The 27,440-nt window shown below is 42.9% G+C and overlaps 1 protein-coding gene across 3 annotated transcripts; it reads right to left on the bottom strand.

Moving 5' to 3' along the window:
• TFB2M (transcription factor B2, mitochondrial) lies at positions 1-27,345 on the bottom strand. 3 transcript variants are annotated; one of them, XM_007990033.3, is made up of 8 exons: positions 26,906-27,345; positions 25,450-25,538; positions 17,280-17,433; positions 16,482-16,630; positions 10,619-10,708; positions 7,933-7,995; positions 3,643-3,803; positions 1-635 (listed from the first exon to the last, which is right to left on the bottom strand). In XM_007990033.3, exons 1-8 carry the CDS (start codon positions 27,216-27,218, stop codon positions 464-466), a joined length of 1,191 nt encoding a protein of 396 aa, XP_007988224.1. In that variant the 5' UTR covers positions 27,219-27,345; the 3' UTR covers positions 1-463. The 3 variants fall into 3 exon arrangements, with proteins under 3 accessions (XP_007988224.1, XP_007988225.1, XP_037842034.1); XM_007990034.3 differs by lacking the exon at positions 10,619-10,708 and having other exon boundaries at positions 26,906-27,343; XM_037986106.2 differs by lacking the exon at positions 3,643-3,803 and having other exon boundaries at positions 509-635; positions 26,906-27,342.
• Positions 27,346-27,440: the final 95 nt, after the last annotated feature.

Here is a 27,440-nt window from a genome sequence, read left to right on the forward strand (position 1 = left end):
TTATTATTTAAAACATTTTAATTTCTAAAAAAGTTTAAATCATATTACAATTTAGACAATTTCATGGTACAGTATTTGACAATACATTTCAACAAACAAAGGCAAATCAGTGTATCAGTTTTGTTTGCTTTCTAAGCTTAATAATGTACAGACTCTTGCTCTTCAAGAAGATGCAAACATCAGCAACAGTAAAAGTGAAATATTTAAAGAGGAATCTGAAAGAAAATGAATTCAATCTGATCAAATCCACAATTAATTGAAGTTTTCATTTTATTCAATTGTGAATAAAATAGCCACTGTTTCATCCAATATGCCAATGATAACTTAGGAGAAATGATCTGCCTGGCTTGTGCAAAACAAGAACAGTTATCTTCTGCTGAAAGCATGGGAGTTTTCAAGTTTGGTTTTTATGTCATAGTTTCCAAGTAAATAAACTGCTCCACCAAAAACGACAGTCCAGGTGCTATATATCTTCCAGGGTGTCATCATACAGCCATTTATAAGTACAATCTTCGGAACACTCTATAGTTTCAAAAAGTCTTTTGAAGTCTTGAGGGTACATGTTAACTACTTTCTCATCTTCCTTTTTTCCTATTTGCATCAATATATCCCCTGCATCAAGTGGAGTCAATGAACTGCAAAAGAAATACAAAGTAAATGTGCTTAATTCTTTTTCATGCATCTATCCCTTAATGGTGACAGAAATGGCTTCTAAGTCGAAATTAAAAAGTCAAACTTAGGCATACAGAGTGCTGTAATGGACACGGGAGAATCAGCAGGGAAGAGGAGAGGAGGAGGGTGAGGGATAAAGCACAACCTACTGCATACAATGTACACCATTTGGGTGACAGGTACACTAAAAGCCCAGACTTCAACAATCTATCCATGAAACAAAAAAATCACTTGTATTCCTAAGGCTATTGAAAGAAGAAGAAGAAAAAAAAGAAGCATAACTTATATATAAGCAATCTTATTTAGTTTAAGAACTTCCAATAACTTTATGTTTATTTCTAAAGTTTCATAGCTAACCTATAATGAAAATAGCAGGTTTAGGCTTTCATACTCTAATTAATTTTTACACAAAATTCTAGTTTAATCACTGCCCTTTCAAAAATTATTATGCCTACCTCTTTCATCCTTTTCCTTTCTGCAAAAAATATTCTTAACTTCTTTTGGTTCATGTCAAAGCTCAGTAACTACAAACAGCAGAAGTTGCTGTTTGGCAGTTTACCAAGAGGGAGTCATTTTTCACATTTTGATGTAACCATCACTGGTAAATAAATTATAAAGCAGCGAACTTCCTTATACAGTCATGCATTGCTTAATGATGGAGGAATGTCCTGAGAAACGCCCTGTTAGGTGACTTCTTTGTTGCTTGAACATCTTACAGAGTACTTAACCCAAACCTATGTGATACAGCCCATTGCATACTTAGGATATATGGCATAGCCTAGTTGCTCCAAGGTTACAAACCTGCACAGCATGTTACTGTACTGAACACTGTAGGCAACTGTAACACAATGATGAGTGATAGAAAAGATACAGTAAAAGATACAGCATCATTATAACCTTATGGGACCACTATTGTACATTTGGTCTGCCACTGACTGAAATCAGGTGTGAGTAATCTACCTCATTACGAGGTATTATATACATGAGGTATATTATATAATATATACACAATATAGAATCAATGAGGTGTATCATATACCATAATATGAAGTATATAACTGTATATCAGCTTAGCAAGAGACCATCGATAAGCCTCTGACAACAACTGGAAAAAAATATTTTGGGCTGGGTGTGTGGCTCATACCTGTTATTCCAGCACTTTGGGAGGCTAAGTGGGAGGATCATTTGAGCCCAAGAGTTCAAGACTATCCTGAGCAACATAGTGAGACCCCATCTCTACAAAAAACGTAGAAAGTTAGCTGGGCATAGTGGTGGGCATAACAGGCCCAGCTACTCAGGGAAGAGGCTGAGGCAGGATCACTTGAGCCCAGAGGTTTGTGGTTGCAGTGAGCTATGATTGTGCCATTGTACTCCAGACTGGGCAACAGAGTGAGCCTGTCTGTCTGTTCAATTCCAATCCTTTTTGATATTGAATAGAATCTCGGTAACACGTTTCTAGTCCATTGAGATTACCAGGAGCATTTTTAATACTTTGCACCATGATTTACAACATTTATTCCTTATTTCCCTATTTTCTTGGTATTTTCATTGAAAATAGCCACCACAAGGTGGCAAGATGAAAAAATAAGAGATTGCCTTTTATTAGTCTATTGCCTTTTACGAGTCTATTACCTCCTCCCTTTTTTTTTTTTTTAAGAGATAGAGTCTTGTTCTGTCACCCAGGCTCGTCTCAAACTCTTGTTGGCGTTCTCTGCCTCCAATTTTCTTTCCTTTTTTTTTTTTTTTAAGAGACAAGGTCAACTTCCTCTGTGTCCCACACTGGAGTTCAGTGGTGAGTTTATGGCTCACTACAGCCTCCAACTACCGGCCTCCTCAAGTGATCCTTCCACCTTGGCCTCACAGAAAGTGCTCGGATTACAGGCATGAGCCACTGCACCCAGTCTATTGCCACTTTTAACATTTTTTTTTTAGATAAATATTGTCTGGCCAACAGCTCAAGAGTTATATGTTAAATGACTAAATTAGTTAAAATAATTATTTTAACATTTTACCCATCCTCTGGCAAGACTCTGAATGACTATGGGCTGCTGATGACAAGGCACAGTGCACAACTTACAGGGACGTATGCATCAGCCCTACATACAAATTACATGGATCTACATACAAATTACACAGATGGCTGGGCATGGTGGCCCCGCCTGTAACCCCAGCACTACTGACAGAGGTGTGTGCGTCAGCCCTACATACAAATTACACGGATGGCCAGGCGCGGTGGCTCATGCCTGTGACCCCAGCACTTTGGGAGGCCAAGCCAGGTGGATTGCTTGAGGCCAGGATTTTGAGACCAGCCTAGGCAACATGGCAAAACCCGCAGCTCTACAAAAAAATGGCATACAATTTATAAACACAAAATATAAAAATTTTATATTTTTACAAATATAAAAATTAGCCAGGCGTGGTGGTGCATGCTTATAGTCCCAGCTACTCAGGAGTCTGAGGTGGGAGGATCACTTGAGCCTGGGAAGACAAGGCCGCAGTGAGCTGAGACTGTGCCACTGCACTTCGGCCTGGACAACACAGCGAGACCCTGTCTCTAACAACAACAAACGTGTTTTTCACTTTTACACCACTGAAGACAGGCAATGAGAGATGACCGTGGGCATGCCTCCAGCAACGCTGATTTTTCTCCACCCCACTAGTGGTAAGCTGCTAGTGCTTCCTGTAAGATAAAGCTAGGCCTATACTCTCCAAAAGACAAAACAACCTGTAGGCATCCCTGGGCATTTTTTCAAAGAAGGAAAAATAAATGAAACTCACCGAGAGATTATGGGAAAAATATATTTTCCTCAAAATGTACACTAGGGAGAACAAATTATCTTGAAGAAATATGAGGGAAAACATGGTACCTCACTCTGTCAATCAAGATATAAAAAATAGACCTCTAAGATGAAAGAAGAATACGTACATCAAATTACTACTTTCATACTTGCTTTTATTCTTTTCACTTACCGTAAGTGGTCTATGACAGTAGCACTGCGCCTCCCAAAACAGTGCTTTAACAAGTGAAAAAATATATTATAGTTCATAGGTGTTAAGCTATTGGCAAATAAATTTTGACGAGGAGTCATTTGAACAAGATACAGATTTTGTTGTAATAGTTCTAATACTTCCTGGAGAGAAGAAAAAATGAATTGCATTAGTCACAAAATATTGCCAGAGTAAGACATCGCTCGCTTCTTCCTTCAAGCTACCTGCTGAAAGACACAATCACCACAGGCCCTGAGTGTCTTCACATTCTCTTTTTTTTTTTCTTTTTTTTTTTTGAGATGAAGTCTCGCTCTGTCGCCCAGGCTGCAGTGCAGTGGTGCAATCTCAGTTCACTGCAAGCTCCGCCTCCTGGGTTTACACCATCCTCCTGCCTCAGCCTCCCGAGTAGCTGGGACTACAGGCGCCCGCCACCACGCCCGGCTAGTATTTTGTACTATTTTTTAGTAGAGACTGGGTTTTCACCGTGTTAGTCAGGATGGTCTCGATCTCCTGACCTCGTGATCTGCCCATCTAGGCCTCCCAAAGTGCTCGGATTACAGGCTTGAGCCACCGTGCCCAGCCTTTTTTTTTTCTTTTTTTGAGACGGAGTCTTGCTCTGTCACCCAGGCTGGAGTGCAGTGGCATGATCTCAGCTCACTGAAAGCTCTGCGTCCCGGGTTCACACCATTCTCCTGCCTCAACCTCCCGAGTAGCTGGAACTACAGGCGCCCGCCACCCTGCCTGGCTAAGTTTTTTTTTTTTGTATTTTTTAGTAGAGATGGGGTTTCACCGTGTTAGCCAGGATGGTCTTGATCTCCTAACCTCATGATCTACCCACCTCAGCCTCCCAAAGTGCTGGGATTACAGGCGTGAGCCACCGCACCTGGCCCACATTTTCTAACTGTGTACACCAAGCACACAAAGCCCTAATTGGTCTTTACCTGGGCCATTTCTCAGAGTTGTTTGCAATGAGTAACCTTGAGGGAGGAGATAGTGTCTCTCTCCAGGACAAAGAGCAGGCTTGTGGCTGGGCGCAGGGCTCATGCCCATAATCCTGGCACTTTGGGAGTCCAAGGCATGGATCACTTCAGGTCAGGAGTTCAAGATCAGCCTGGGCAACATGGCAAAACCCCATCTCTATAAAAAATAAAAAATTAGCTGGGTGTGGCAGTGTGTGCCTGTAGTCCCAGCTACTTGGAAGGCTGAGGTGGGAGGATGGCTTGAACCCAGGAGGTGGAGGCTGAGAGCATGCCACTGCACTCAAGGCTGGTCGACAGAGCCAGGCTCTATCTTAAAAAAACAAAAGGGCAGGTTTGCTTAATGTTTGCTATGAAAGATGGATTCATTGGGAGGCTAAGGCAGGCAGAAAACTTGAGCCCAGGAGTTCAAGACCAGCCTGGGCAACATGGTAAAACCCTGTCTCTACAAACAGTACAAAAATTGGCATGGCATGGTGTTGCATGCCCGTAGCCCCAGCTACTTAGGAGGCTCAGAGGGGAGGATGCTTGAGACCGCCAAGTGGAGTTTACAGTGAGCCGAGATTACACCACTGCACTCCAGCCTAGGTGACAGAGCCAGACCCTAACTCAAAAAAAAAAAAAGACCTGGATCCCCCAGCTCTGTACTTCTCAGCTGTAAAGCAAATCCACTAAAAGCAAGTCATCCAACTGAGCCATATGAAATCACTCCACAGGAAGAGAACATCCTTTGTCTGATCCAGAAGTCTTAGGCCAACGTCCGAGAAACAGTAACATTTACTAACGTCTAAGTAGAGTAAAATCAAATCCCAGACATGAGGCCGGGTTGCTCACGCCTGCAATCCAACACTTTGGGAGGCTGAGGCAGGAGGATTGTTGGAGCCCAAGAGTTAGCGACCAGCCTGGGCAACACAGGGAGACACCTTCTTTACAAACAAACAAACTAGCTGGGCGAGGTGGCGCACGCCTGTGGTCCCAGCTAACTGGGAGGCTGAAGTGGGAGGATCACTTGAGTGCCGGGAGTTTGAGGCTGCAGTAAGCCATGATCGCGACACTGCACTCCAGTCTGGGAGAAGAGTGAGTCACTGTCTTTAACAACAACAAAAGGCTAGGTGTGGTGGCTCATGCCTGTAATCCCAGCACTTTGGGAGGCCGAGGCAGGCGGATCACCTGAGGTCAGGAGTTCGAAACCAGCCTGGCCAACATGGTTGAAACCCCATCTTTACTAAAAATACAAAAATTAGCCCCACGTGGTGAAGCATGCCTGTAATCCCAGCATTCGGGAGGGTGAGGCAGGAGAAACTCTTGAACTCAGGAGGTGGAGGTGCAGTGAGCCAAGATTGTGCCATCACACTCCAACCTGGGCAACAGAATGAGACTTTGCCTCGAAAAAATTTAAAAAATTAAAAAAAAGAAAAATTAATAGTAAAAAAAAAAAATCCCAAACACGGCATTAACATATATTGAGTCCTTGTAATATTCGAGATAAAACATCACCATCGGATGCAAAGTATAAAAAAAGTTATTGACTAAAATTTTTAATTGGATATTTAAAAAGTAGAAGTCTCAAACAAAACTTGGATAGAAATGATAGGCTCTAAAAACCTGTTAAATGTCTCAAACTGCTTTTATAACAATATGAGCACCATGATAGATGTGAAATATCTAAAATAAATTCCGTCATAAAATATGACATTTGCTTATTTCATCTTCAACCCTAAAAGTTTATATATGTATATACACACACAAACACATTTTTTTTTTTTTTTTTTGAGACAGAGTCTCACTCTGTCACCCAGGCTGGAGTGCGATGGCATGGTCTCAGCTCACTGCAAACTCTGCCTCCCAGGTTCAAGTGATTCTCCCACCTCAGCCTCTTGAGTAGCTGGGACTACAGGTGCACGCCACCACACCCAGCTAATTTTTGAATTTTCGGTAGAGACAGCGTTTCAGTATGTTGGCCAGGCTGGTCTCAAACTCTTGACCTTGTGATCCACCTGCCTTGGCCTCCCAAAGTGCTGGGATTACAGGAGTGGGACACCACGCCAGGCCAAGTTTATATTTTTAAGCTTGGCCAAAAAACTTAAGCTTTTCATCTTCTTGAAAAACTGAGAAACTTTGTTATACACAGGATTGCTCATTTGTGGAATATTTGGATAAGTCCCCAATAGCATCCAAATGTACTGTATTAGACAAAAATGTATTATTCCTATTGTGTTTTTTGAGACCACATAAATATGCTGTATAAATAGTCAAACAGAACTAAAAGCACAATGATGACTGATCACTCTAAAATCACATCAATGAAAGAAAACTGATAACTTTCTTTTTCCTTTAGTGGCAAGTGTGAGAAAAAAACATAAGCAAGCAAGCAAACAGGGTCTTCAGACTAAGCTGTTATGCTGAGATTAGGCCATCGTTAGCATTTAATTCTTTTTTTTTTTTAAGCTCCAAACCTTAAAGACAGGTATCTAATTCTAAAGTAAAACTTCTGAATTGAGTCAAAAAATTTTGTGAAATTTTAACTATTTTATTAGAATTTCAAAACTAGCCCTGAGATAAACTAAATGGAGAACTACAACGTTGTCCCTTTGGTTCTTACATACAAAGATTAAAAAATGAACAAAAATAAAGGCCTAACTCCTGGGTAAAAATCAAGAAGTACCTATCAGTGAATTCAACCATGTAATAAAAGTAGTAATATCACAATTTTTTTTTAAGAGGGAGTCTCACTCTGTCGTCAGGCTAGAGTGCAGTGGCACGATCTTGGCTCACTGCAACCTCTGTCTGCCAGGTTCAAGTGATTCTCCTGCTTCAGCCGCCTGAGTAGCTGGGACTACAGGCGTGCGCCACCACACCGGGCTAATATTTGTATTTTTAATAGAGGTGGGGTTTCACTATGTTGGCGAGGATGGTCTCGATCTCTTGACCTCGAATATCACAAATTTCTAATCGATTAATAAGTCATAAAATTTTGATTCTAATTAATCAAATTAGATGAATATTAAAATGATTTTATTTGCCAAATTTGAGATGTATCTTCATTTCAAAAGAGATAAGAGAACTTAAATTCTGTTTTTAAGCCTACTACTATGCTAGCATCCATTGTATACCAGCTGATAAAACTCCTCTAAAACACTTCCGATTCATTAAAAGTAGTAAGATATGTTTAAAGAACGTTTCTAGATATTTCAAAATTAGAAAGTTAAATACAGACTACCAAATAGTCCTAAAAAATAAAATAAAAAATATGTGGCATAGGGAGAAAAAGGAAAAGGTATTATTTTCTTCTTACCTTACGCTTTGTGTTTTCCAGCCGCCCACTTCGGGTGTATACGTCAAATGATGACCAAGGCTCCTAGGGAAGAAAACCAAAGCAAAACAACATCTTTTATTTCTCCTTGGTCAAAGTGCCCCAAATTATTACTTCCTTAAAAAACACCTTGCCTAAATAAGAGAATGGTCAGTTTAATTGGATTTAAGAAAAACATGTTACAGTTAAATAATACACATGTTTTTTCTTAATTTTTTGAAAGAGGAGGAGGATCAAAAGTCTACCCAATTACTAGTACTTCTTTTCCTTATTAAACATGACTTGCCCTTTATACAATTATGCAAATAAGTATTTGTTACAATTTTTACCAGTGAATATTTCCATATCATAGTCAGAATCAGCAGTTTAAGGCATATTAGATTAATGCTGAGGATTTCTTTTTGCCCTATTTTAGTGGAAAAGCCTATTAATCAAACTATTTGAATATGTTAGGACATACATGGAAATACGCAGATAAAGATGCTAGTGTTGACCGGGTGCTACGGTTCATGCCTATAATCCCAGCGCTTTGGGAGGCCAAAGTGCTTGAGCCTGGGAGCTCGAGTTTGCAGTAAGCCAAGACTGCGCCACTGTACTCCAGCCTGGCAACAGAGTGAGACCCTATGCAAAAACAACAACAACAAAAACCTAGTGTCAGTTTTAAAATGGATCACTATTTTTCGGTGTCTATCTTTCGTAATAGAATGTTGTGCATAAGGCAATTAATTTTAAAAGATGATCTGGTTAGGCACAGTGGCTCGTGCCTATAATCCCAGCACTTTAGGAGGCTGAGGTAGGAGAACTGCTTGAGCTCGGGAGTTTGAGACCAGCCTGGGCAACAAGGTGAAACCCCGTCTCTTCAAAAAATACAAAAATTAGCCGGGTGTGGTGGCGCATGCCTGTAGTTCCAGCCATTTGGGAGGCTGAGGCGGGAGGATTGCTTAAGCCTGGGAGGCAGAGGTTGCCGTGAGCTGGGATTGTGCCGGTGCACTCCAGCCTGGGTTGACAGAATGAGATCATGTCTCAAAATAAAAAACCGATCCACCCGAAAAAGTATTCTCTGTTAAAAAAAACTATACATACCCATACCCATATTAAATTCCAAATAAGAGTGGGTTAAAATAGATCTGACATAGGCTTAAAAAACTAAACAATATTGAACACAAGGTCTGAAAGGCTACTGTTGAAATAGTAATTTATTATTAACTACAGGGGCAATGAGAGTGGAATAAAACATATAATTGGGGCCAAACTATGAAATTCCTAGCAGTTCCGGGAATGTCACTTTAAGTGGGGGAAGAAAAGCACCATCAGCCGTGCACAATGGGTATGGCCACTTCCCACACGCCGGGTCGAGCCTCAGCAGCTTTCCCCTCGTCCAGGACAGTGGAGGAAAACCCGCAAGACACTGGGAATGGACTTCAACGACCTCCTCTACAGCTGCAGATATGCAGTGGAGCAAGCGCTGAGGAACGTTAGGGCCAGAAAGACCTTTCCTCGCTGGAGTTTAGCAAATGGCGAAACCTAACACAGGACCTTTGAAAACAAATATTAAGGGAACAAGAAGACAAAAACATTATTCTGCAAGCTGAAGTCCTCAGAGGGCCTCTCTGAAGAAACCAGCTGAAAGCTACCAGGACAGAAGGCTTGAGATGAAAGTCAACAGAATGAGACAAGATCAGTGGGTGAGGAAGAATTTTAGAGAAACCAAGAACTATAGTACTGAGAGTACAATATACAGTGCGGGCAGAAAGCCGAATCAGTGACGTGAAGACTAAGTGTGAAGAGATTCTGGGAATGGAGAAAAATGATGACAGCATGACAGACACTAAAGACAAGGATCAGAGATCCAACCTAAGAACCTCCAATGTTTTTGAGGGGAAAAAAAAAGAATTGGAACAAAAGCTAAAATCAAATGAGATAACATTCCTGAGCTTAAAAAAAAACAGCAAGGAGCACGGACTGAAGACCTCGGAATATTCTCAGGCAAAAGCAGTGAAGAGAATACACTAAGATCCACACTGCAACAATTTAAAAATTAGAGCCAGGGCCAGACACGGTGGCTCATGCCTGTAATCCCAGCGCTTTAGGAGGTCAAGGTGGGTAGAGCACCTGAGGTCAGGAGTTCAAGGCCAGCCTGGCCAATGTGGTGAAACCCGTCTCAACTAAAAATACAAAAAATTAGGCAGGTGTGGTGGCACACGCCTGTAGTCTCAGCTACTCGGGAGGCCGAGGCAGGGGAACTGCTTAAACACAGGATGTAGAGGTTGCAGTGAGCCGAGATCGAACCACTGCACCCCAGCCTGGGTGACTGAGTGAGACTCCATCTCAAAAAAATAAAAAACTATAAAAAAATAAAAATTAGAGCTAGGTGCGGTGGGTCATGCTATAATCCCAGTGATCTGGGAGGCTAAGGCAGAAGGATCACTTGAGGCCAGGAGTTCAAGACCAGGCTGGGCAATATTTTAAAAAATTTTAAAACTTAGCCAGGCATGGTGGTGCATGGATGTAGTCCCAGCTACTCCAGAGGCTAAGGTGAGAGGATCACTTGGGCCAGTAGTTCAAGGCTGCAGCAAGCTATGATTGCACCACTGCACTCCAATCTGAGCAACAGAATGAGACCCTGTCTCTAAAGAAAAACGTTTTTAAATAGAAAGATTTTACTCACCATGTGCAGAACTTTAATCTCACAAGCTACCTGCCAGATAACACTTAATACATGATACAAGCCTGGATTTTGGGGATCTGCCATTAGTTTCTAGTAAAAGGAAAATAAAAATTACATGTTATATACATCTTTAATCAATCAAAAACAAATGCTGAATCTTAATAGGACTATCTTGGCCGGGCGAGGTGGCTCACGCCTGTTATCCCAGCACTTTGGGAGGCTGAGGTGGGCGGATCATGAGGTCAAGAGATGGAGACCATCCTGGTTAACACGGTGAAACCCAGTCTCTACTAAAAAATACAAAAAACTAGCCGGGCGCGGTGGCAGGCGCCTGTAGTCCTAGCTACTTGGGAGACTGAGGCAGGAGAATGGCGTGAACCCAGGAGGTGGAGCTTGCAGTGAGCCGAGATCGCACCACTGCACTCCAGCCTGGATGACACAGAGAGACTCTGTCTCAAAAAAAAGAAAAAAAAGAGGACTATCTTAATGGCATCTAGACATTTAAGAAAATAAAACTAGAATTAGATGCAAAAAACCGGGTACAGCTACTGGAAAGGCTGAGGCAAGGGGACTGGTTGAGCCCAGGAGTTTGGGCATTCGGTGTGCGGTGACTGTGCCTGTGAGAGCCACAGCACACCAGCAGGGGCAACAGTAGGGCATAAGGGGTCTCACTCGTAATTCCAGCACTTTGGGAGGCCAAGGCAGGAGGCCTGCTTGAGCCTAGAAGTTCAAGACCAGCCTGGGCAACACAGTGAGACCCCATCTCTTAAAAAACAACACGAGTGTTAAGGCTGACCCGAAAGGACGAGGTCACCTCAATGAACAGGAAGGCACTCCAGAGAGAAGCAGCCACGTGGTGAAAAGGTCCGTGGCCGAAGAGGCATGGGCCACTGGAATGTAATCCTAGCAGCAGGAATCTAACAAAGTAGTTCCCATTTTTCTCCTTGCCATTCCTTTGTTTAATATTGTATGCTATGCACAGCCTCAAGGTCCTAAGGCCCCCGCTGTCTTTTCATGGCTAGTAAATATGTATTTACTAAATGGGTCTGGGGGAGCCAATCGTCCCTTCATCTTCTGCCCCACTATCTTTATCCATAGCAATACAAATATGCATTATACAAATCTTAATCTTATCAGATCTTAATAGTACTATCTTAATAGCATCTAGAAATTTAAGAAATTAAGCATTATACAAATCTTAATCTTATCAGAGTCTTAATAGTACTATCTTAATAGCATCTAGAAATTTAAGCAGAGAAAACTAGAATTAGATACAAAAAACTGGGTGCAGTGGCGTGCACCTGTAGTCCCAGCTACTCAAAAGGCCGAGGCAAGGGGACTGCTTGAGTCTAGGAGTTCGGGGGTTCAGTGTGAGCAGACTGTGCCTGTGAAAAGCCATAGCACTCCAGCATGGGCAACACAGAGAGACAAATAAGCATTTCCGTTAAACTGGATTAACAGATTAATAACATGAAACATTCTGGGCAGAAAAGAAGGATGACACTCAGCAGTATCAAGGTTGTCAGGAAGACCTTCCATGACAGAGAATTAAAACCAGAGTCTCAAATCTGAGGCTTAGTGTGATGGCTCACGACTGGAATCCCAGCACTTGCCTCTCCTCGGCAGGCGAATCACTTAAGACCGGAGTTCAAGGCCACTCTGAACAACACAGCATGACCCTATCACTACCAGAACCAACAACGATCTGGGGGTGGTGGTGCGCACAGGTGCTCCCAGCTACAGGGGAGGCTGAGGCTGAGGCAGGAGGATCACTTGAGCCCAGAAGTTTGAGGCTGCAGTGAGCTATGAACATACCGCTACATTCAAGCCTAGGCAACAGAGCAAGACCCTGTCTCTAAAAAAATTTTTTTTTAATGTTTTAAAGTTAAAAAAATTAAGTAAAAAAACCCTTAAATATTAAAAAAAATCCTGTTAAAACTAATAAATTCAGCTGAGTGTGATAGCTCACACCTGCAATCCCAGCATTTTGGGAAGCCGAGGCAGGAGGATCACTTGAGCCCAGGAGTTCGAGATCAGCCTGGGCAACAAAGTGAGACACTGTCTCTTTAAAAATAAAGGGAAAAAAAAACCTGGCCGGGCGCTGTGGCTCACACCTGTAATCCCAGCACTTTGGGAGGCCACAGCAGGCGGATCATGAGGTCAGGAGTTTGAGACCAGCCTGACCAACATGGTGAAACCCCATCTCTACTAAAAATACAAAAAAAGTAGCTGGGCGTGGTGGTGCGTGCCTGTAATCCCAGCTACTCAGGAGGCTGAGGCAGGAGAATCACTTAAACTGGGAGGCAGAGGTTGCAGTGAGCCAGGATTGTGCCACTGCACTCCAGCCTGGGCCACAGAGCGAGACTCAGTCTAAAACAAACAAACAAAAAAGCCTAACAGATTCAGCAAACCTGCAGGATACAAAAACACACAAAAATCAGTTGCATTTTTATGCACTAGCAACGGACAATTAGAAAAACACTTCCATTTACAATAGCACCAAAAGTAACTTAAAAGTTAGTAGTTAAAAACACAAATAAATGGAGGCCAGGCACTATGGCTCACACCTGCAATCCCAGCACCTGGGGAAACCGAGGCTGAAGGACTACTTGAATCCATAAGTTCAAGACCAGCCTGAGCAACGCGGTAAAACCATCTCTACAAAAAACACAATAATCAGGCAGGCACGGGGGTCCATGCCTGCAGTCCCACCTGCTGGGGAGGTTGAGGTGGGAGCATCACCTGAGCCTGGGAGGTCAAGACTCAGTGAGCTGTGATCCTACCACTGCACTCCAGCCCAGGCGACAGAGTGAGACCCTGTGTCAAACAAAAACGAAAACAACAACTAAAGCCACAAATAAATGGAAAGACATTTCATGTTTGTGGATTGGAAGATTTAATATTGAATACTGTGCCATCCTGGCTAACACGGTGAAACCCCGTCTCTACTAAAAAATGCAAAAAAACTAGCCGGGCGAGGTGGCGGGCGCCTGTAGTCCCAGCTACTCGGGAGGCTGAGGCAGGAGAATGGCGGGAACCCGGGGGGCGGAGCTTGCAGTGAGCTGAGATCCGGCCACTGCACTCCAGCCTGGGCGACAGAGCGAGACTCCGTCTCAAAAAAAACAAACAAACAAACAAAAATAATAATAATAATAATAATAAATTTGGATGAATCACCCTCTGATTTCAAAACTTACCAAGGCAACAGTGGTAAGACAGTGCTGTACTGGCCTAAGGACAAATATTGAGATCAATGGAATACAATAGAGCCCAGAAATAAACTCTTACACATATGGTCAAATCATTTCTGACACCAATGCCAAAACCATTTGATGCGGGTAAAGAACAGTCTTTTCAACAAATGGCACTACGAAAACTAGATCAAAGAATGAAGTTGGACGCTGAAACCATAAACAAAATTAACTCAAAATGGATCAAAGACCTAAACAAGAGCCAAATCTATAAAACTCTTAGAAGGAAGCGCAAGGAAACCTTCACCAAACAGGATTTGGCAATGATCTATTAGCTATGACACAGGTCCCCATTCCCGGGCCACGAACTGACACCATGTCCTGTTAGAGACTGGGCCACACAGCAGGAAGTGAGCGGCAGGTGACCAGGTGAGGCGTCATCTGTGTTTACAGCCGCTCCCCACTGTTCACACCACCGCCTGAGCTCCACCTCCTGTCAGATTAGCAGCCGCCTTAGATTCTCATAGGAACGCAATCCCTTCTGCGCATGTGAGGGATCTGGGTTGCGAAGGCCTTATGAGAATCTAATGCCTGATGATCTGTCACTATCTCCTATCAGCCCCAAGAAGCACCATCTAGTTTCAGGAAAACTAGCCCAGTGTTCCCACTGATTCTATATTATAGTGTGTTGTACAATTATTTCATTACATATTATAATGTAATAATAATAGAAATAAAGTGCACAATAAATGTGATGCACTTGAATCATCCCGAAACCATCCCCACCACCATCCGTGCAAAAACCGTCTTCCACAAAACCGGTCCCTGGTGCCAAAGATGTTGGGGACCGCTGAGCTACGTATGACACCAAAGGCATAGGCAACAAAAGAAGAAAGAGACAAAGTTGACTTCATCAAAACTAAAAACTTTCGGCATCAAAGGACACAATTAACAGGGTTAAAAGGCAACCCAGAGAACGGGAGAAAATATTTACAAATCAGGTATGATAAGAGATAAATATCCAAAATATATAAAGGACTCTTAAAACTCAGCAACAAATAAAATAACCCATTAAAAATGGGCAAACGTCTTGAACAGACATTTCTTAAAAGATATACAGTCAGTAAGTACATAAAAATACATTCAACATGACTAATCATTAGGAAAATGCAAATCAAAAGCACAATGAAATACCACTTCACACCATTAGGAGAGGTACTACCAAGGACCCAGAAAATGACTCTCAGTAATGTTGTGGAGAAATCGGAACCCTTGCACACTGCTGGTAGCAATGTCAAATGGTGCATCCACGATGGATAACAAACAGTATGGTAGTTCCTCAAAAAACTAAAAACAGACTGGGCACAGTAGCTCATGCCTGTAGTCCCAACACTTTGGAAGGCTGAGGCAGGAGGACTGCTTGAGTCCCTGAGTTGGAGGCCAGCCTGGGCAACACGGCAAGACCCTACTGCTACAAAAAGCCAGGCCTGGTGGTGTGTGGCTGCAGTCACAGCTCAGGGGCTGAGGTGGGAAGATCGCTTGAACCCAGAAGGTCCAGGCTGCAGAGAGCTGTGATCATGTCACTGCACTCCAGCCTGGGCAACAGGGCAAGACCCTATCTCAAAAAAAAAAAAAAAAAAAAAAAGAAACCACAAAAAACTAAAAATAGAATTACTATATGATCCAGCAATTCTACTTCTAGCTGTACACTCAAAGGACCTGAAGAGATATTTGTAAACTCATGTTCATTGCAGCATTATTCCCAACAGCCAAAAGGTAAAAGCAACTAAATGTCATTGACACATGAACACACAAACTGTGGTACACACATACATGAACAAACTGTGGTATACACATACATGAACACACAAACTGTGGTATACACATACAATGGATTTTTTTTTTTTTTTTGAGACAAAGTCTTGCTCTGTTGCCCAGGCTGGAGTGCAGCGGCATGATCTCGGCTTATTGCAACCTCGTCCTCCCAGGTTCAAGCAATTCTCTTGCTTTAGCCTCCCAAGTAGCTGGGATTACAGGCATGCACCACCACGCCTGGCTAATTTTTGTATTTTTAGTAGAGACGGGGTTTTGCCATGTTGGCCAAGCTGGTCTCAAACTCCTGACCTCAAGTGATCAGCACGCCTTGGCCTCCAAAGTGCTGGGATTACAGGAGTGAGCCACCGCGCCCGGCCAGAATGGAATATTATTCAGCCTTAAAGAAGAATGAAACTCTGACACATGCTATAACATGGATGAATCTTGAAAACATTATGCTAAGTGAAATATGCCAGACACAAAGAAATATTGTAAACTTACATGAGGTGAAGAGAACAGTCAAATTCATGGAGACAGAAAGTAGAGTATCGATAACTAGTGGATGCAGGAACAGGGAAGCAGTTTGTGTTTAATGAGCACAGAGTTTTGGTATGGGATGCCGAAAAGTTTTGGAGATGGATGATGGTAATGGTTGTACAATGGCAATGTACTTAAAACCACTCAACTGTACACTGAAAAAGCACCCTGAGTCTAAAGACTACTCTGCAGAATTTGAAAACAATCTTAGACCCTCAAATGTCATGATCCCTCAATTAAAATTGCACTGATTAAGAATACTCAGAGAAAAATCACAGAACTCTTTCAAAAGAAAAAATAGGTGTTTGTTAATAACATACCTGGAATTCTTTTTCACCAATAAACATATTTATTTCTATTCGTCCAAATTCATAGATAGAACTACAGGAATACAAGTCATATGCGAGTTTCCAAAGTGCCTTTTTTTCACCTCTACTTGGGAACATTCCAAATACTTTTAAAGGGACGCCTGTTAGGAATATAAGCAAAAAGATCTGAATAAAGTTCTTAGCATTTTGTCCTATGCCCATATTTTATTGAGACAAACTAAGTTAACAAACTATATCAATTTCAAGTTTATTTCAATTAAAACTAAGCCTCAATATCTTTCCTTGGCATGGAACTTGACTTTTGGAGAAATAAACTGGTTGTCTGTGTCCAGGTGAGGTAATGCCATATTCAGAGTTAGAGCATCTGCTCATAAATTGTATTAATACAATATAAATTATACACAAATTTGGCCAGGCACAGTGGCTCACACCTGTAATCCCAGCACTTCGGGAAGTCGAGGCGGGGAGATCACTTGAGGGCAGGAGTTGACCAGCCTGGCCAACATGGTGAAACCCCATCTCTACCAAAAATACAAAAAGTAACAAGGTGTGGTGACACACACTTGTAATCCCAGCTACTCGGGAGGCTGAGGCAGGAGAATCGCATGAACCTGGAGGCAGAGGGTCAGTGAACCAGGATCACACCAATGCACTCCAGCCTGGGTGACAGAGCGAGACTCCATCTCAGAAAATAAGTAAGTAATACACAAATTTCATCAACAAATCAGCTATACTGCACAGAAACATGGCAAGTCCCAGGTATTTGCTTTAGTAGATTCCAAAAATGACCTGCTGTCCAAGGAACTTCTTCTACTCCCAAATTCTTAAAGAGCCCTTCAGAAGACATAGCGGGTGGCTTTATTGCTCCACCACTTCTAGGATCTATTCTAAAGAAGTCACAGTGAATCACTCGTAGTTTTCCATCCAGATTTTTTCCTAAGGACTAAAGAGAGACAAAGATAACATGTTAAAAAATTTCAGCATTAAGCATACTTTGCAACAACTCAAAAAACCAATAATAAAATGTAAAGATAAAAATAATTCAATTACCTTTTTTTTTTTTTTTTTTTTTTTTTTTTGAGAGACAGAGTCTTGCTCTGTTGCCAGGCTGGAGTGCTGCGGCACCATCTCGGCTCTCTGCAACCTCTGCCTCCTGGGTTCAAGTGATCCCGCACCAGCCTCCTGAGCAGCTGGGACTACAGGTGCACACCACCACACCCAGCCAATTTTTTGTATTTTTAGTAGAGACAGGTTTCACCATGTTGGCCAGGATGGTCTCGATCTCTTGACCTCATGACATGCCCGCCTTGGCCCCCCAAAGTGCTGGGATTACAGCCACCATACCCAGCTGAATTATCTTTTTACACAAAAAATATTTCTACCTCCATGAAGATGTAAAGAAAATATTACTAACACACCCAAAATTTAACAGAGGAAGTAAAAATCAATTAATACCTGAAAAGTGGCAAAAGTACAATAATATTACCAAGAAAAAGCCCCCCAAACAGAAATAACCTATCACAAATTTTTATTTATCCATCACTTTTTTTTTTTTTTTGAGACGGAGTCTGGCTCTGCCGCCCAGGCTGGAGTGCAGTGGCCAGATCTCAGCTCACTGCAAGCTCCGCCTCCCGGGTTCACGCCATTCTCCGGCCTCAGCCTTCCGAGTAGCTGGGACTACAGGCGCCCGCCACCTCGCCCGGCTAGTTTTTTGTATTTTTTAGTAGAGACGAGGTTTCACCGGGTTAGCCAGGATGGTCTCGATCTCCTGACCTTGTGATCCGCCCGTCTCGGCCTCCCAAAGTGCTGGGATTACAGGCTTGAGCCACCGCGCCCCGCCTTTTTTTTTTTTTTTTTGAGACAAGCTGTCAACCAGGCAGGAGTGCAGTGGTGCAATCTCAGCTGACTGCAGCCTTGATCTCCTGGGCTTAAGTGATCCTTCCACCTCAGTTCCATAGGTAGCTAGGACTACAGGTGTATACCATCACGCCCCACCAATTTTTGGATTTTTGGTAGCAACAGGGTTTCGCCATGTTGCCCAGGTTGGTCTCAAACTCCTGAGCTCGAGAGATCTGCCCACCTTGACCTCCCAAAGTGCTGGGATTACAGGTGTGAGCCACTGCACCTGGCCCCACTTACTTTCTTTATCATAATGGCTTCAGCTATTCAAAAGCTTTTCATGCCACTCTCTGACTGCTTAGTAGTGACTACCTGAAGCACTGGGCAAAGATTCTGACAGCATGATTGGCCTCATATAGAGAACTGTGAGCCATCTGCTTTGGTCATGGGAAGGAAAAATGAAAGATGTCTCACAGTAAAGAAAAACAATTAAAATATGAAAGTGAAAGGCAGATGGATTCAAGAGAATATCTTTCTTCTAAGGGAATCTAGTCAGCTATCCACCAAACAAATGAACTTAGCTCATCTCCATAATATTCATTTACTTTTTCTAAAGACAGAAGCAACTATACACCTTGTTTGCTAGAAGAGGTCTAATATACCTCAGTCTTCTCACTGCTCTGATTTCTCACCTTGCAGTAGTACTAGAGACCTTCGTAGTCAGGGCAAGAATCAGTTACAGACTCCATAAACTTAAATTGAAGTTACAAAAAAAAAAAAAAAACAAAAAACCAATAAGGCATTATGTTTTTAATGCGTACATTGATGTTTCTGTGCACAGAAAATTCTATTAATATTTATTAAGGTTGAAAATGATGTAACTTAAAGTTATTAATTCAAACACCTAGTTTTTCTTAAGCATTTACATTCAACCTATGAATATTATACTATTTCTAAATCTAGTAAAATATTTTTTCTTCTTATTTTTTTATTGGGATGAGACTCACTATGTCCCCAGGCTGGTCTCAAACTCCTGGCCTTAAGTGATCCTCCTGTCTCAGCCTCCTAAGTGTCTGGGATTACAGGCGTGTGATACCATGCCCAGCTCAAAATCTGGTAAATTTTGGCCAGATGCGGTGGCTCACACCTGTAATCCCAGCACTTTGGGAGGCCAAAGAGGGCGGATCACCCAAGGTCAGGAGTTTGAGATAAGCATGACCAACATGGTGAAACCCTGTCTCTACTAAAAATACAAAAGTAAGCCGGGGTGGTAGCACACCCCTGTAATTTCAGCTACTGGGGAGGCTGAAGTGGGAGAAATCGCTTGAACCCAGGAGGCAGAGGTTGCAGTGAGCTGAGATTGCACCACTGCACTCTAGCCAGGGTGACAGAGTGAGACTCCATCTCCAAAGTAAATAAACAAATAAAATAAAAAAATTTTTAAAAATCTAGTACATTTTAACAATCCCTTTCAACAGGAAGTTTTAAAAAGACTAGAGGAAGGGAAAGACTAGGGGTGGAAATCATATATATTTGGTCCCAATAATTTCGAGATGCCTACTACGTGATCCAGGCAGAGGTGTCAGGTAGGCAGCTGCAGCCCTGAATAAGGTGTCAGTGGAGTGGTCCAGGCTGACGATATAAATGTGTGGGAATTTGGCTTGTTGAAGGTAATTTAAGTCAGGGGTCCACACTAGGGAGAAACAGAGGACCAGTCCTGAAGGTAGACTATGTCCAAAGTCTAATGACAAGACACTGAGAATACGAGTAAGGAGGAAACCCAGAAGAGGGTGGTGTCATGGAAGCTAAAAGAGTACCCATCCAATGCATATGATTATCAGTCGACATGCACAGCAAGGCTGTCCAACCTGTGGCCTGCGGGCCGCGTACAGCCCATGACAGCTTTGAATGCACCCAACACAAATTCATCATCTTTCTTAAAACATTATGAGAGGTATGCATGGACCTTTTTTTTTTTTAAAGCTCATCAGCTATCGTTCTTATTACCTTATTTTATGTATGGCCCGGACAGTCCATGTTCCAATGTGGCCTAGGGAAACCAAAAGATTGGACACCCCGATACAGCATTAACATAATGTTACAAGTTATCAAAAAGGCAGTTTAATCTTTGTAATTAAGGAAAGCTAAACAGCACAGGTGTGGTGGCTCATGTGTGGGGAAAAGAAAGAGATCAGCCTGTTACTGTGTCTGAATAGAAAGAAGTAGACATAAGAGACTCCATTTTGTTCTGTATTTGAGATGCTGTTAATCTGTGACCCTACTCCCAACCTTGTCCTTGCAAGAGACATGTGCTGTGGTAACTCAAGGTTTAATGGATTTTGGGCGTGCAGGGTGTGTCTTTGTTCTCAGAAAAGCTAGGTATTGTCCAAGGTTTATCTCCATGTGACAGGATGAAACAATGCCGCTAAAAGGTTTATCTCAAGGCACAGGATTTTCCTTTAAACTTATTCATGTCACAGAGATCCTTGTTCTTATGTCTTACTGCTGATTTCCTCCCTAAAAACGATCCTATTTTCCTGCCACTCCCTTATCTTTAAGATGGTAAAGAGAATTATCTATAAATACTAAGGGAACTCAGAGACCGGTGCCGGCGTGGGTCCTCTGTAAGCTGAGCGCCGGTCCCCTGGGTCTCCGCTTTTCTTTCTCTATACTTTGTCTCTGTGTCTTATTTCTTTTCTCAAGTCTCTCGTTCCACCTTACGAGAAACACCCACAGGTGTGGAGGGGCAGGCCACCCCTTCATCATGCTTGTAGTCCTGGGAGTTTGAGACCAGCCTGGGCAACATGTCGAAACCCCGTCTCTACTAAAAATACAAAAATTAGCCGGGTGTGGGGGCGTGTGCCTGTCATCCCAGTTGGTTGGAGGCTGAGGTGGGAGAATCACCTGAGCCAGGGAAGTTGAGACTGTAGTGAGCGGTGATTGCAGCACTGCACTCCAGCCTGGGTGATAGGAGGGAGACCCTGTCTCAAAAAAGAAAACGAAAATGTATAAACGATGAACACTTTATGGCTTCAACACACTTGTATGTTCTGAGAGGGCACCACACATTCTTGCTTTAGCACCTGTCAGTTAACACTCAACAGTTCAAACATGGTAATAATCAAAGCTCCAGGATAAATAATTCAATTCATACAACAGAAAGATCACATTTGAAAATTCAACTGGATTGCACTAGGTTTCAAAAACAGGACCGGAAAATAACAGAAAAGGCAAGTAACCCTTGAGTTTCTACTAGTCATTAAGTTAGGTACGTCCCATTAGGTTTGTCTCATTTACCAGGCGTGGTGGGTCAAGCCTGTAATCCTAGCACTTTGGAGGCTGAGGCAGGCGGATCACCTGAGGTCAGGAGTTGCAGACTAGTCTGGCCAACATGGTGAAACCGCGTCTCTACTAAAAATACAAAAAATTAGTCGGTTGTGGTGGCGGGTGCCTGTAATCCCAGCTATCACACTGAAACTCCTTTCAGTTTTCAGGAACAAACTTTAGGTGGCCAGAAGCATTATCCTACCCGCTAAGAGCACGACTTTAAGCCCCTGCCTTAGAGTCACAAGAGTTCCGCTTACCTATCGTTACTTCTCTTTTCATTCTGGCAAACAGATTCATTCCACAACATTTTATTTGAATGGCTCTTCAATTTATCATAACAATGGTTACTAAAAAGTGAGAGAATATGTACTAAGGGTTGAGTACAAGTTAGTGCTAGTAGAAAATAAGAGCCTTAAAAGAGAAAAAACCAGTTCTAATCAAAGACTGGATTTAGTCAATGATGTTTATATTTTGAGCTTACATTTATAGCTTCAGAAACATTTTGTTATTGATATTCCTACCACAATTATTGTTTCAAAAATTCTCTAGTCCCTAACCTTCCTTTTTTCAGTAAAACAATTGTTTTAAAATTAAACTCTTATCTTGAAGACATTTTTTTCTTTTGAGACTGAGTTTTGTTCTTGTAGCTCAGACTGGAGTGCAATGGCACGATCTCAGCTCACTGCAACCTCCACCTCCCGGGTTCAAGTGATTCTCCTGCCTCAGCCTCCCAAGTAACTAGGATTACAGGCATGAACCACCACGCCCAGCTAATTTTTTGTATTTTGAGTAGAGGTGGGGTATCACCACATTGACCAGGCTGGTCTCGAACTCCTGACCTCAAGTGATCTGACCACCTCAGCCTCCCAAAATGCTGGGATTACAGGCATCAGCCTCGGTTGCTCAGCCTTGAATATCTTACAGAAAAAAGCATCTACTGTGTTATAGAATAACAAACTTTAAATAGAAACAAAGACATTTTAATACAATCTTAATTACTTTGTGAACATGTAGATTAACCTTTAAATATAGGCTTCTTTTTTTTTTTCCCTCAAAACAGGATAAAAGTTATCTTCTTGTTTTTAATTTCCAAGTTGAAACTACAGATGACTATGTTTACTGAATCACATTTCAGGACGTTAAATCTTCGGACAATTATGTGTTCTTTTTCTCTTCACATTTCTGGAACTCCCTCAGATTTAAATCAATTAAATAACGTAGCTAAAACCTTGAACTCTTTTCAAAACAGTAAGTTGTAGAATAACAATAATACTCTTAGTTTTAAAAGAATTAAACAACTGGATCTGACAGACATGTTCACAATTTTTTGTTGTCATGCAATTTTGGATACAGGCATTCTGCATGGTTTCACAAAGTTGGCATAGAGAAGTATAAGTTTCGTAAATTGAAACTGAAGATTATAAAAGAGGGAAGGAGAATGAGAATAAGAGGCTGGCTAAAGATGCAAAGGATTTCCACTTCTTCATTGTTATGTAAATGTATCTGCTTTTTAAGAAGCACAATCACTGAAAAATCTATTTGGAAAATGCCTTCACTCTATGCAACTACATCTGACTACACGCTGAGCATCCCTAATCCAAAAATTCTGAAATACTCCAAGTTTCCAAAATGTGAAACTTTCTGAGTGCCAACATGATGCCAAAAGTGGAAAATTCCGGCCGGGCGCGGTGGCTCAAGCCTGTAATCCCAGCACTTTGGGAGGCCGAGACGGGTGGATCACGAGGTCAGGAGATCGAGACCATCCTGGCTAACACGGTGAAACCCCGTCTCTACTAAAAATACAAAAAACTAGCCGGGCGAGGTGGCGGGCGCCTGTAGTCCCAGCTACTCCGGAGGCTGAGGCAGGAGAATGGCGTGAACCCGGGAGGCGGAGCTTGCAGTGAGCTGAGATCCGGCCACTGCAGTCCAGCCCGGGCTACAGAGCAAGACTCCGTCTCAAAAAAAAAAAAAAAAAAGTGGAAAATTCCACACCCGACCTTCTGTGACAGGTTTGCGGTGAAAATGCAGGTGTACAACACGAAGGTGAGGTCAGTTCATAAACATCGGAGGGAGTTATCTAAGACAAAAACCACTGTTAATAAGGCAGATGCCTCTATAGGGAACTTTTTTTTTTGAGACAAAGAGTGTAGCTCAGTAGCCCAGGCTGGAGTGCAGTGGTATGACCTCAGCTCACTGCAACCTCTGAGTCCTGGGTTTAAGCGATTACCAGCGAGTAGCTGGGATGACAGGCATGTGCCACCAGGCCCGGCTAATTTTTGTATTTTTAGTAGAGACGGGGTTTCACCATGTTGGCCAGGATGGTCTCGATCTCTTAACCTAGTAATCCGCCCGCCTCTGCCTCCCAAAGTGCTGGGATGACAGGCGTGAGCCACCGCGCCAGGCCCATTAAAAGCCAGCCAGCAGAATGTCTCCTTATCCTTAATGGACCCACTTCTTGGTCCCTCAGCTGCTTCTGGTATTTCTTCTCGCCTAAGAAAAAAAGGGGTGTACGGTAACCTTTTCATCAAAACACAACATCCCAGAAGGAGACTGAAAGCCTGCCACTGGGTGTTTCCATGGTTAACAGCGGACGGAGGTATTCTGATGCTGCTGCTGTGCTGCCTAGTTTCCAGGAACACATTTTTTTTTTTTTTTTTTTTTTTACTGTACTAATGGTATGTCACATTTTCTACTGTTAAGTACTTATGTGTGAATAAGTGTAAGAAAATGATGGCTTATGAGGAGCACATAAATTCAGATTAAGGGGCTAGGCATGGTGGCTCATGCCTGTAACCCCAGCACTTTGGGAGGCAGAGGTGGGTGGATCACCTGAGGTCAGGAGTTCAAGACCAGCCTGGCCAACATGGTGAAACCCCATCTCTACTAAAAATACAAAAATCAGCTAGGCATAGTGGCAGGCGCCTGTAATCCCAGCTACTTGGGAGGCTGAGGCAGGAGAATCGCTTAAACCTGGAAGTCAGTGGTTGCAGTGAGCGCCAAGATCGCACCATTGCACTCCAGCCCTGGGTGACAAGAGGGAAACTCTATCTTAAAAAGAAAAAAAAGTTAGGGATGATGACGATGTCAAACAACCAGATTGTTCACATGGGTGGCTGACATAGTGACACCTTTGCTTTCTGACGGCCCAATGTATACAAATTTTGTTTAATGCACAAAATTATTTAAAATATTATACAGAATTGACTTTAGGCCTTATGAATAAGATGTGTATGAAACAAAAAAGGAATTTTTAGACTCAGGTCCCATCCCCAAGATATCTCATTAGGTATATGCAAATATTGCAAAATATGAAAAAATTTGAAATCCAAAACACTTGTGTTCCCGAGCATTTCAGATAAAAGATACTTAATTTGCATGCCAACCTTTCTGGCCTTTGAAACCCTAAATCTAGAGGTTACATAGACCCATTAACCTAACATTAGCACTTACTTCAGTTAGATTCCAAGCTCACAGAAGAAAGGAGCACAGCGCAGCTTAGCAGAAATGGGGAAACAAGCCTAGGGATGCCAGTTATACACTTTGTTCAAAGTCAGCCAACTAGGCTGTAGCTGACCTAGAACTAGCAAACAAGTCTCAGAACTCCTCATGTTTCAGCCATTCAACAGCACCGAATATTAACTGTGTTCTAGTCACTGGGAATAAACAAGATATTTCAGAGATGGCTCCCTAAAACATATTCTACTTCAAAACCTGTGTGCTTAATTTTATTTCCTTAAACCACTTACAGGTAGTTAACCAGACAATAACATATGTTTAGAAACTAAAAATATACCTCCAAATGTGGAATAAAAGTTTTGTCACTTTCGAGGGCAACCACTGTGGCACCAGTTTCAAGTAATGCCTCAGTCAGGATTCCAGGACCTGGCGCATTAACAGAATGAAAAGTTTATTTGCACAAGAAACAACATAATCTCTTTCAATACCCAACTTTAGATGTTCCACATGTTGTTATCTGATTTTAAATCTGACAGCATCCCCCAAGTAGATGTCACCCTCCTTTTTACATTTCAGGAAACAGGAGATTATATACAGTTATTTGACTCCAGCATCAAAAGCGCTGCAGCTTGGCTTCGACATCATTGTCAGTGACTGCAAAACTTTTTTTTTTGAGACGAAGTCTCACTCTGTCGTCGTCAGGCTGGAGTGCAGTGGGACTATCTCAGCTCACTGCAACCTCTGCCTCCTGGGTTCAAGCGATTCTCTTGTCTCAGCCTCCCGAGTAGCTGAGATTACAGGCGCCCGCCACCATGCCCGCCTATTTTTGTATTTTAAGCAGAGACGGGCTTTCACCATGTTGGCAAGGCTGGTCTGGAACTCCTGACCTCAAGAGGTCCACTCGCCTCGGCCTCTGAAAGTGCTGGATTACAGGCGTGAGCCACCGCACCCGGCCAAAACTTGCACACTTCATCACATGATTCACTACCTCTTAGAAGAAACATACCACAATAAAATAGATTGCCTCTAGCCTCTCACTCATGGACAACACGGATGCTTTAACTATCAAAGAGACTGTCAAGCCTAAACAGAACTGACTGCCTGTGATACGAAATGGTGCTTTAAAATATTATTATTTAAAAAGCCTATAAATCTTGTGTTCTTAGCATCCTGCTACGGTCTATAGGGAATGCGCGGAAGAATAAGATAACATCATTTTTTCAGCTGGCAGAGGTTTGCAACTCTTTTGGAGAGATGATAAGATCTAAGAGCATGTTTTATCAAAACGTTGTGTAAAGTACAAACTGCTACAGAAATATTTTGTGGTGTCATTAATGATATAGACTCTACGCTTATGTTGTGGGCAATCTCTCCAACTAAGGAGCTTCAAAAAAAAGACCCGTATCTGGCCGGGCGCGGTGGCTCACGCCTGTAATCCCAGCACTTTGGGAGGCCGAGGTGGGCGGACCACGAGGTCAAGAGATCGAGACCATCCTGGCCAACACGGCGAAACCCCGTCTCAAATAAAAATAAGAAAATTAGCTGCGCGTGGTGGCGGCGCCTGTACTTCTTGCTACTCGGGAGGCTGAGGCAGGAGAATCGCTTGAACCCACGACGCAGAAGTTGCAGTGAGCCGAGATCGCCCCATTGCACTCCAGCCTGGCGACAGAGCGAGACTTCGTCTCAAAACAAAACAACAAAAAAACCTAGTATCTTAAATAGCACCCCGACGAGGGTCAATACGTTTGAATAAATGATGAACATCCAAGAAAATGCAATCCAGCTGGACTCACCTGGATTGCACTCCAGCAGTAAGTGTGGAGGTCTATTTGGTTTTCCGCATACGATTTGCGCCAGGGTCTCAGCCAATCTCCGATCGGTTACGTAACGCTTAAAGTCTAAGCTGGACCTAGGCGCCTTCTTTGGCGGATTCCTGAAATCCGGTTCGGGCAACAGCTGCGGAGAGGAGTCAGCCAGGCCACGGCGGTTCCTCGCCGGCAAGTGCTTTCGCGTCGCCGCTCCAAACCCTAAAATGCAAAAGCGACCAGCGCCCGCCAAGGCGGAGAGCCTCAGCCGCAGAGGAAGCCCGGCTACTGGGATCCACATGTCCTTGTCTGTCTCTCAGGCCCGCTCCAAAGACTACCAGTGTCGCTACTTCAGTGAACCCCAGGCACGGTATCCCACGTGGAACATTTCCTGGCGTCCGGGCCAGGTCAAGCGGAAGTAAACACTATAGCCTGCGCATGCGAACAGCGGAGCCTTCGACTTTTCTCCCTCACTTCCGCTTCCGCCTCGGCTCAGCCGCCCAAGGATTGTGAGTGGACCGTT

The sequence above is a fragment of the Chlorocebus sabaeus genome, chromosome 25 (assembly GCF_047675955.1).
Source record: "Chlorocebus sabaeus isolate Y175 chromosome 25, mChlSab1.0.hap1, whole genome shotgun sequence".
Classification (NCBI taxonomy): Eukaryota; Metazoa; Chordata; class Mammalia; order Primates; family Cercopithecidae; genus Chlorocebus; species Chlorocebus sabaeus.